General features: G+C 30.7%; 1 protein-coding gene across 1 annotated transcript; it reads left to right on the top strand.

Annotated features, from left to right (window-relative positions):
- Positions 1-9076: 9076 nt before the first annotated feature.
- Positions 9077-10584, top strand: LOC108328708 (ethylene-responsive transcription factor ERF034). The gene has a single exon (XM_017562605.2). The coding sequence runs from the start codon at positions 9463-9465 to the stop codon at positions 10321-10323; it is 861 nt and encodes a 286-aa protein (XP_017418094.1). The 5' UTR covers positions 9077-9462; the 3' UTR covers positions 10324-10584.
- The last annotated feature ends 1172 nt before the right edge of the window (positions 10585-11756 follow it).

Here is an 11756-nt window from a genome sequence, read left to right as displayed (position 1 = left end):
AAATTTAATTAGATTTGGAATTACGTTAATTAAACTTTTAAATTTTGAATATCTAAAAATAAAAATATTTTAAATCAATTTAAATTATGAAATTTTAGGTCTGAGTTAGGTTTGTGTAAGATAGAATTAGTATGGGTTGGTCCAACTCATGTACGACAAAGTTGAGTTAATTGGACTCAAATCATGTAAAATTTAATCAGACTTGATCTAACACAAATCGATTTAATTATGTCCAATCAGATAAAAAATTATATTGAATGTTGATCATGCATGGTTTAATTACAAACAACGATATACAATTAAGATCCTATAATCATGGTAATATAGACAAATACTTTCTTAAATAGGATGTTGATGAATAACTACAGTAATTACTGTAATATTACACCATAAAATAAAATTAATATTGCAAATCTCCAAAATCAAGAGTCATAAATGTATGATATTTGACAAAATATTTGATTTTGTCTAACTCAATCAAGTTAGGTTGGGTCTTTTGAATACAGTGAAAACTATATATGAGATTAATCTCTCTTGTGTTGAATATATACATAAAGTCCTCTATTTATAATAGAAGAAATATGTGCTAGGAATATGGGCTATGCCCAAAATACAAATAAGAAATAATAACAAATTAACTAAAATAAAATATAAAGATAAGATACAAATAATATATCTAACACTTCCCTCAAGCTAGTGCATACAAATCGTATGTATCAAGCTTGCTACTAATATGATTCATAAAGACTTAGTGAAAATATCTGCTTCTACACTTGAGTGACACCAAATTATGAATGATTTGCGAAGACAACATAGAAGACGAAATATCAACCCAGAAAGACTCCCTTGAGCAACAATTCTGGGAGATTGCTCAATGTAAATCTCTTCTTGCAAATCACCGTTGAGGAATGCATTGTTGACATCTAGGGGATAAAGATGTCATTGTTAGAGTCACCACGACTATAAATAAATTAACAAAAATCATCTTTGCCACGAGAGAAAAAACATATATAGACGGATCAAACACAATGGTGAAAAAGGGAAGTCATAAGAGACAGCAGTGGAAGAAGCCATGGATAAACAAAAAAGAAACCTTAAAAACCTTAGATTCTCCAATCAAGGCACCTGAAAAAGAAAAAGAGTGACATCGATGCTTTGAATAGTTATCTGAGAGACGAGACATGCGACCACGCTTGACAAACCTTAAAAAGGGAAAATAGCGACCTCGAAGTTCTGAATCGCTGTAAGATGTGTCATCATGCACGACGAAAAATGGAGCAAATCTACAACTTCAAAAGGTGGAGAGTGCGTAAGAGCTTTGATGAAGGCGTATGATAACACAATGGTTGCCTGGTCGAGACGATAAAAATTGTGCGGTTGTCGATTGAAACTAGAACTTCAATAGTAACAATGGTAAACGATGGTGTCACCGACAACAGTAGATGACGTCATCATTGGTAGCGACAGGTGTAGTGACAGATGCAATATAACCTAAATATTAATTCCATTTACTCAAAAATATACTATAACATCGCTAATTTCTTTCACTTTCTACAAGAAGATCTCTATTCATAACAGCAATGTATTTAATTAATTAATTGTTTTAAGTATGTAACCAATTAAACTAGAAGGTTTTATAATTTAGGGTATTTAATGGATGGCTTCTAGCATACCCAATTGAAATAAGTATCTGAAAAAGTTCGAATAAACCTCGTGTAGATGATAAGTAGACTAGTGGTAATCAATTAAAATAAAAAGTCATTTTTTTATCTCCAATATTGAGTTTAAGGAATTGTAATATAATCGATTAGCCTATATGCAAAAGTCATATTTTCAAATACATAATTATAAAAAATACTGGTATAATCCACTATTTTTATTGATTGAGATACATTTATTTATATGAGCTTGCTTAGTTTAATCAACTAGTGTGAAGTATATAAAAATCCATATTTGTAAAGACATTCTTTTGATATTTTCTGAGAGTTATGGATACGTGTCATAAAACTTATGCTTAGGATTGTCTTAATATATTGTTGATTTATGAAAGCATATAAAATACTTAACAAAATCAATTATGTTTTATGTTTTAGTTGATTTGGCTTGTGTTTTTCAACTTTTGAATGTTCGACAATCTGGCTCAATAATGGAGAGGAAAGTGTTGACCAATCTTCTTTATTGAGATCAGTAATATGTCACATTGTATGATTGTTGTTGTTTTAGAATATAATTAGGCACAACGAAGTAGCTTAGAATGTATATGTTTTTATAATATTGTTATAAGTTTTAATTTTTTTAATTTAGCCATTTGTTATCTCCATTGATAAGGAAGAAAATAAATGAAAAAACCAATTAATTTTTAAAAAAAATGGTTTTTGTCATATTGGTGTTATTATAACTGAAGTGATTAATCACTTTCACAGATTATATATAACTACAATCCATGCAAAAAGTTAGAAAATTTTAGCTAAAATTGTTAATTGCTGAATCAATTTTAATTGTAGTTAATTAAGAAATTAGGATTCATTCATCCTTTCTCATCACTTGAATGTTATTTATATGGCTTATTTCTCCATTAAGAATATACCTCCGTTAATAATGTCATTAGTTTTTATATAGGAGAAGTGAAATCTAAAGTGACCATGATAAATGCTCTTATTCACATACCATTTTCTTTTTATTTGACATTTTTTAAAATATAAAAATTTATTTTTTATGATCATTTTATCTTATCATGTGTTTCAAATAAATGTAGATATATGTCAAACTATCATTATTTTTTTATATTTCATAAAAGAATGAGAAAAGCATGTGGATTAAATTACTGGATCTTACAAGATTCTTCTTCTATGGTTTTCTAACTTTTCAATGTGTCATTTTGGATTTGGGAATCAGATTATTTTTGTAACATAGAATAATCCATTAGTATGCATAATGGTGGAAACTAATTTTATAGGTATATATTGGTATGAATTGAAACAAAAGGCAAGAATCAGTGCTGTCAAAATGAGTTATTACTCACGAGTTAATCTGGCTCACCACGAGTTTGAGCTGGAATGAGTTTGAAAAAATTATAATTTTTTTATGCGGGCTGGTTTTCAACTCGGCTCACTTAGAACCCGGTTTACCGGGTTGAATCTGTGGTGAGTCGGGTTGGCTCACCAACCCACCTAATTTAATTTAATTATTTTGTGTTTCAATATTATTAGTCAGCATTTTTTTATTATATTGTAGATAATGATAAAGAAGAAGATGTTTCAAAAGAGAAAAATATTATAAATTTATCTATTCAAGACTCTAATATTATAAATGGATAAGTAATACAAAAATTATCGATATTAAAAACTTATTTGTTCACCTTTTGTACATTTTTGGATTATGCTGGGATTGTATGATACTTTTTTTTAATTGTCTTTGGAGTTATTTAGTATGACGTTTATTTAGATTTGAATTAAAAATAATTGTAATTTTTTTATTTTAAAAAAAAATTATAATTAAATGAGTCAGTGAGTCAATCTGTTTAACCTACCAACCCGTGGTGGATTGGATCAAATTTGAATTTTTTCAGCTTGCTAATAAGTGGGTCAGATTAGGTTGGCTCACTAAGTAAATAATCCGTGGTGAGCCAAACCAGATCAAGTCGGGTTACCCATTTTTGACAGCTCAAAAATTAAACACAAACAAGGAATGACATACTTCTTCTCCTTTCACCATCAAGTAAATATGTGAGTGAGAAGTATATCTCTATATTAACTATATAAGTATTTATACCTATAAAATTAAAGTAGAAGATCATTAGATTTCGTTTTCTTAGAAATATATCTCTATATAACTACTTATTACAAACAACATTCGAATGAATTCATATACGGACTGCATTCGTATATAATTATACCTCTGCATAATTATATGCATATTTAATCTATATTAACTACCTACCAAATAAACCCATAAAAAATATTATATTCAGATTGTTTGACTTTATCTATAGTAAATATATATCATGTACATTTAAACTAATAATTACTATTTTATGTTATTCTTATTATTAGTTTGTTACGTTATTGGATAAAGTGTAAAATCCCAAAATTGAATTTTTCATACTTTTATTGGTGTTTATGCCCATTATAATGCATCATATCAAAGATATAATAATATAACAAGAACACATTGTAAAGTGTAAAGACAATAATGATAAAGTTTTTAATTAATAAGAACTATAACAGATATCAGAGGAGATTAATGTGTTGATGAGAAATTGATGGGTGTCTAAGAGTGAGGCCCTTTTTCAACTCAAGTGGTACGAGATGGTTGATTACAACATTGATGGTTGATTACAACAATAATACCTGATTGCAACAATAAATTTTGGGTGTAACATAGAAATGAAATAATTTTATAATGTACAATGTGTGTTCTTTGTGTGGACAATTGCATAGGTTGGCAAGGATAAAAACTTTAGTGAAAATTAACTAACAATATTTGTCTAGAAAAACTTAAGTCACAAAAGTAGACCTTGAACAATAATGACTCAAATGTAGTTAGATGAGAATAGTTGTAATTAGGCTACATGTATCAGTAATTTGTAACAATGGACAAGGTAGTTTTTGAAAAGGATCTTTTAGTCGCATTAATACCAACCAAACCTAAGCTTCCCTATTAATGTAGGATAAGGAAACCTCGGGTATCGAATCCAAGGATTTGTCCTTATTAAGTTCTAAAATTTGCTAGTTAATCCTATCTAAGAACTAAGTAAACCAAAACAAGGTCGAGAATGAAATTTGAATGAATGAATGATTATGTGTAGAAGATTAATACATGAATTAGCTAAAATGTCAAGGCCATTGCAGAAACATGTATTTTGTTATGCAATGCATATATGGAAATGTACTTTAGTCTAACAATGGGTAATATGAAGCTAGAAGGCTAAATGGAATGCAAACTCTAGATATATGCATTTGGACAATTCTTTTTCAGCTTCTAACATATCAACTTAGTGCAAATTTTTCTAATTGTAATATGAATCCTATGTGAATGTGGTGCAAGAAGGGGAAGATGATTACAGATGCTAGTTGGTGTAGTGTAGAATGGTCCTATCTACCAAAGGGTGTTCTTATTTTACCAAAGAATGCAAGAAAAGTTAGAAATTTCGAATCTATAATCTCTATTTACATTTAACAATATTAGAATGAAAGAAATCACTATGTGCAATTGAGAAAAGATGTAAAGAACATATAAAATAATATGAATTAAATGGATCATATGAAACTTGATAATTGGAACCAAAACAAAATGAAAACAATAGAAAAATGTATCCCAAAATTGGTCCTACTATGCTTTTGATTTAGTGAATCCCAATAATTCTACAAAAAGACATTTTGCAAACAAGCAAGCCCACTTTGGGATCTTGTAGGTTTTGTTACAGAACCTTAAAGTTGGCTATTCTCATTCACTCAATCAAAGCTAGCAAGGATCAACTCAGGCATACAAGAATCTGGATATTGACTCACAAAAGCAACCAGAGAAATGATGGTTAGCCTATGCATCCACAAAACTGAAATAAGAGCTATGAAATGCAAATGTAGATGTAAGAATTAAAAACTTAAATAGATTTTATAAGGGTAACACTGAGTCTATTGGCTATTTCCAAGAATGGATATACCTAAAGCTATCAAGATTATTCACTCATTAGGCTGAACAAAGTGCAAAGATAAAAAAGAAGCAACATGTGCAAGTTTTCTAAGAAGCAAGGCATAATTCATATATGAGAAGTGGTCCATTTAGGTAATTGAATCCCAACCTATCTTAAGAAGACATCCTAGTTGAAGTCAGGCACTTTGGAGTCATGCATATTCTTTTTCAGACTCAAAACATGTGCAGGTTCTCATCCAACTACCAAACAGATTGACTTCACAATTCTAGATTATTCTTAGTCTAAGAAAATGCTATTCTAACATAGTTACTACAAGATGAATCAAGAAACTACGAATGCACACCAAAACAAGTAACAAAATTGAAACAATTATCATCTACCTACACTACCTTCAACTCACATTGCAAAACAACACTCAAGATTGAAAACAAAACAATCATGAACATTAAACCCATAATTAAATTCCAAAATGCAGAAATAGTAAGAACAAAGCTAGAAAATTAAATTCTTGCAAGAAAAAGGGAAAATAATTCAACATTGAACAAAAGAATATAAACCAAAATTTTATTGATTGAGAAAGTCAGAAATGAAGTTACAAAGCACATGAATACCAGAAGAAATCACAACTCGTGCAACCTCCACTAGAATTGCAGGAATCACACTAAATCTCTCTACTATCCTACACTTTGTTTCGAAGATTGAAGAAGAAGAAGAATGAGAAAAAAATGATTCTTCAATCTTACGTATTTTACAGATTATACACACGACTATACATTCTCTTTTTTTTATTAGAAACGTTATATTCTATATATAAGAAAACAAGAAAAAGGAGAAAAAGAAAAGAGAAGTCGAACCCTCCTTCGTGCCCAACTCTTCCTCGAACCAACCCTTTTCAAGGAGTTTTATTCGCACTCTAACTAGCTCCAAACCTTTGTAATCAACATCCATCCACTAAAATGCAGGCTCTTAGGTCTCACAAAGGCTCTTTGATGTATCTTGAGCTCTGGAACTATAGCTCGTGAAAATTGGAGGAGAATTTCGAACCCCATCGCATAAACTCTGCTTTAGCCTTTGCACGTGCCAAGTTGTGCATTTTGGTTTATCAACCCCTTTTAGTTTACTAAATTCAACCCCTTTTAACCAAGGGCACATATGAAAAAAGAAAAAAATTGGAGAGGGGTTAGAATGCAAATATAAAAAACAAAAACCTATTTAAGGAAAAAGAAAAGATTTGCAATTTTTATTTAGATTTTGTTAGAAAAGCAAGAACCAAAATTGAACAAAAACATATTTATCTTCTAAAAACACTCAATTAACTACATTTTTATAAGAAAAGCTTATTTAACATCCTAATCACAAATTAATCTAATTCTAAAGATTTAGAAACTAAAAGAGTTTTAAAAAAAAATTATAAAGGAAAAAGACAGAAAAATGAAGAGTTATAGGGTTGAATCTAATACATTACATATCAGCTTGTTTAAAGGATTAGATGATTATGAATCTCAGACAATTGTCATGATTATTCTCAGGGAATTATCTAACTATACTCAAACTCTAGAGTCTAGAATTCTCTTATTTTCACTTTCATTACTAGGTATCTTGGCTTTTGTTTATAAAGTGACGGCAAGTTTATACAATGTAATCTAAGCCAAAGGACAAATTATGTAAGGACAAATTATGTATGGGTATGCTTAGTTCATATGTTTATGAAAATAATGTAAAATATTCTTTCCAACCATGTAACAAAAATTCCACAGTAAATATAATATAACATCCATATGTAAGTTATTCTACAAATATAACTTTTATAAAGTTCAGGAATTAAATAATTTATAACTTACTTTAGAAATATAGAAGAATTTTTTAATAGTTTAGAAAAGAAAAAGTTGTTTAATCCTAACAAATTTTATATTTTAGGAGTGTTCAACACAGAATGTTGACCAAGAAATAAATAAATAAATATATATATATATATATATATATATATATATATATATATATATATATATATATATATATATATATTATCTTTGATGTCTGTGTATATGTTTGGTTATACACATGTTGCAACATCCTGTATACTTCATTTGATATAGTTATTTGTAGATCGAAACAAAAATTATGGTTATGAAATTAATTACTTTGAAAACTTTTTTTTCCACTATCATCTAAATATTTCTACATTCTATGTCTCTCAAAGACTATTTTGTAAAAGATTTACATTTATAAGGTTAGTTAGTATATGTTAATAACTTGAATTAATTTATCCTCATAGGAAAAGGTAATTAATGCAATTGATATTTTTGTTTAGCATTTATTGGTAGAAATTTAGGCAGATTTTATCTTTTTTTTTTTTTGGCATTGGAATATATCACTTTCTGTAATCTCAGAGTTGCTCTGTTTTTATTGATAAAAAATCTACAAGTATCTTTCAGAGAGAAAAAAAATCTTAAACAAGTCGAAAATGAGAATAGCTCGCTTTCTTTTGCAATTATTTCTTTTGTTTCTCTGTCAATCTTTGTACAAGCTCCGCATACATGCATCAAGGCTAACAAAAAAACATGCAGAGTGAAAGTGAACTAAGAATTGAAGAGGAGAAAAACGTGGCTGCATAATTTGACTCCTCAACCACAAAAAATAAAACTGCACCACATTTGGAGCCAATAAGCACATGCACCGCAGAGTACGTTAATCATGTTTATCTTTAAGTAAATATCTAAGATTCCACCAAAATTTACAGTGTCAACTTTAGATCTCACCAACACTTCCAATGAATACAAATACTCAAGTCAATGATTTATGCATTAGGTGACTGCGTTTATTGATCACAGAAATTTGACCAAAAATTATGACAATAGTCCTCGTTTCATTGGCTCTGCTTTCGTCACATCTGTGTATAAAAATAATTAACACATTTTTCTACTTTGAAAGACCTTTCATAGGAGGCCGTATATAATTGAGTCAGCAAGCTGATTAATTATATAATTAAATTCTGATTTTCAAGAAACATTGACACCTTATGTTTTAACCAACTTATTATAAAGTTTATAATTATGATTCGCTCGCATCATCACTTTCTCTCTTTTATATTCATTTATATCATCACTCGTTTTCTATCTTTCTCTTGTTTTTAATAAACCACTCATCGCATTTTCCATTTTCTTTTCCTTCTTTCTTTTCTCTCTCTCTCTCTCCTACGCCAACTTTACATATACTTGACCAACACAGAAATCGTTCATGTAAATTATGTCTAAATAGAGAGATTAAAATATTGTACGTATAATATCTGTGGACCCAAGTGTCCCTCGAAAATATTAGGACATAATAATGTTAAATAAAAAGGAGATGAAGAATTCATGTGAATATCATGCTACAGAAAACATGTCATATCAAACGAACCCAAGCAGAAGCTGCTCTCCAATGTAGGACAAACGTTAAACAGCAGATAAAAGGAGACTATATACTGGAACAAAAATGTACGCAACCATATAATATATATGTGTGTGTGTATAAATATCAGTACCTAAAGGCATGTTATTCAATTTCAACATGGGAAACCAAGTAGCTGAACTGTAGCCTTCTTCTGGAGCCCATTCTGGTTTATATTCCTTTTTCTTTTTTTCTCCTTTGGCTTTCTTTTTCTTTTCTTTAAATTTGTTTCTTCTTTTTCTTTCTCTTTATATAAACCCAATTCCTTTTGGGGGAATCATAAAAGACAAACAGCTCTATTTTTATGTGCCCTTCACTCATTCTCTGTGCCTCTCCAATCAAACCCCACCCACCCTTTCTTCCTTGGGAAACATATCAACATGGAAAGTGATGCTGGGGAAAACTTGTTCACCACATTCTTCTCCTCCTCCTCCACATCCATGACCATCTCCACCACCACCACCACCACCACCACCATCACATCATCATCACCATCATCATCTTCATCATCGGCATCTTCTACCTCAAGCTCAAACTCATGCACCAAGCAGGACTCCCAAACAAGTCCTCCAGATGATTCAACAACAGCTCAGAATCAAAACACCCCAAATAAGGAATGCAAGAAAAGACAAAGAAATGGTGATGATAACAAGCACCCCAGTTACAGGGGTGTGAGAATGAGAGCATGGGGCAAATGGGTGTCTGAGATACGTGAGCCTAGAAAGAAGTCGAGAATATGGCTTGGAACATACCCTACAGCAGAAATGGCAGCCAGAGCACACGATGTGGCAGCTTTAGCCATAAAGGGTCACTCGGCTTACCTCAATTTCCCCAATTTAGCTCAAGATCTTCCAAGGCCAATCACCACATCTCCCAAGGACATTCAAGCTGCAGCTGCAAAAGCAGCAACCACTTTCTTTGATGATGGCAAGCGTTGTGAAGCAGAAAAGGATGAACAAAACCATACAGAACAAGCTTCATCTTCAACTCTATGCATGGAGAATACTGAGGTTGAGCAAGTTCAAGCAGAAGAAGCTTCACCTTCAACTCTATCCATGGACACTACTCAAGGGTCTTCAACTTCTCACTCTACTGCAGATGATGACACACTGTTTGACCTTCCAGATCTTTTCCCTGATGGAAACAATGGACTTTTTTTCTCCTATTCTTCTTCTTGGCATTTATGTGCTGCTGATAGTGGATTCAGGCTTGAAGAGCAATTTTTGTGGGAGAATTACTAGCAGTGCATACTGTTGCAGATTGTTCCATTTTTAAAAATAATAATAATAATGTTAAGAGAAAAAGACTGCAAAATTGAGGTTTAATCTTCCTGTTTACTGCAATAGTGCAATCTGATGCTAGAATACCACTTAGGGAAAAAGTTTACCATTTAATCTGTAAATTGATGTTGCCTATTGCTATTTTTGTTTTGTTATGGATTAAAATATAAAGGGAAAATTTTGACAAATGTGACAAATGTCTGCCACTGTATAAACAATAAAAGAAGCTTCTTTCTTTTGTGCATACATCACATGGAAATTTCATTTCAGTCTTCACTGTGAAATAATGAATGGTAGTTACTGGATTTGGGAGGTATTGGAATCCACCATTTGTTCACCATGTGTGGCTTATCTGGTAATATGGAGAATAGATCTTGCATGAAAAGAACGTTATTCTTTGTTGATTTTGTTCTCAGCATTTTGAACAAGTTTTGATGATGCTGTTGTTGACTGTAAAGCAAGCCAACCTGAAACTCTTTCTTTCTTTTCTTTATCTTTCAGTTGGAAAGATATCCACAAGACTAATTGCACATATATTAATCATTTCTTTACCAATTGGTTCATTAAATAAACTATGATGGAGCAACTTGTGCTCATATAAAAATCCTCGATGGAATAATTCTTCCTCCATCATCACTTTTTATTAAGTATAAAAGAAAGTTATCTAGATTCCTGTTTGTATATACACACACACTTGTAGGAGTTCGATATATAAGTTCCCACCAAGCATCTTCTAACCGAAGCCAATTGTATCTCACTCGATGCTTGTCTAGATGCTTTAATTATTTACATTTACTTTTATAATATGATTTGTTGTACATGTGTATATATGTTTTATATACAAAACTCTCCATTTTATATGTATTACTTAGTCGCGAATTCGATTGAGTGTTGAATATACCTTGAGTTAAGAATTGGTAAAACAATTTTTATTACTCAGAATGGTTCACATGTGCTTTTATATTTTACCTATTATTTATGGATTAAAGTATAAATGAAGGATTCCGATCTGAATTATTAAAAGTGACTAAACAAAATTGCTAAACGACACCATCTCCTTTTGTAGAAAAAGAGGGAAAAAAAGATGAATATATAAGGTGCTACTATATGATCTTTGACAATGATTTATTTTACGATTGGCTAATAATCTTTTCAACGTCACATTCGGCTCTGTATTGGACTTATAATGATTAGTGCCAGCTTTTCTCCACATAAGTTTTCGCAAATACAAACATGTTAGCTAATTAACAAACCTTACCACTATTACATGTCCACGTCCCTCCAAGTTAACCCTCATTTTAAACCCTCCCATTACCTTACCGATTAAGGAGTTAAAAACGTATTAAATATTATACAAAAATAAGACTTTTTAAAATGTTTTTTTCTTGTCTAAA

The sequence above is a fragment of the Vigna angularis genome, chromosome 2 (assembly GCF_016808095.1).
Source record: "Vigna angularis cultivar LongXiaoDou No.4 chromosome 2, ASM1680809v1, whole genome shotgun sequence".
Taxonomy (NCBI): Eukaryota; Viridiplantae; Streptophyta; class Magnoliopsida; order Fabales; family Fabaceae; genus Vigna; species Vigna angularis.
The sequence above is the reverse complement of the archived record's forward strand: the minus strand, read 5'-3'. Positions and strand labels throughout refer to the sequence as shown.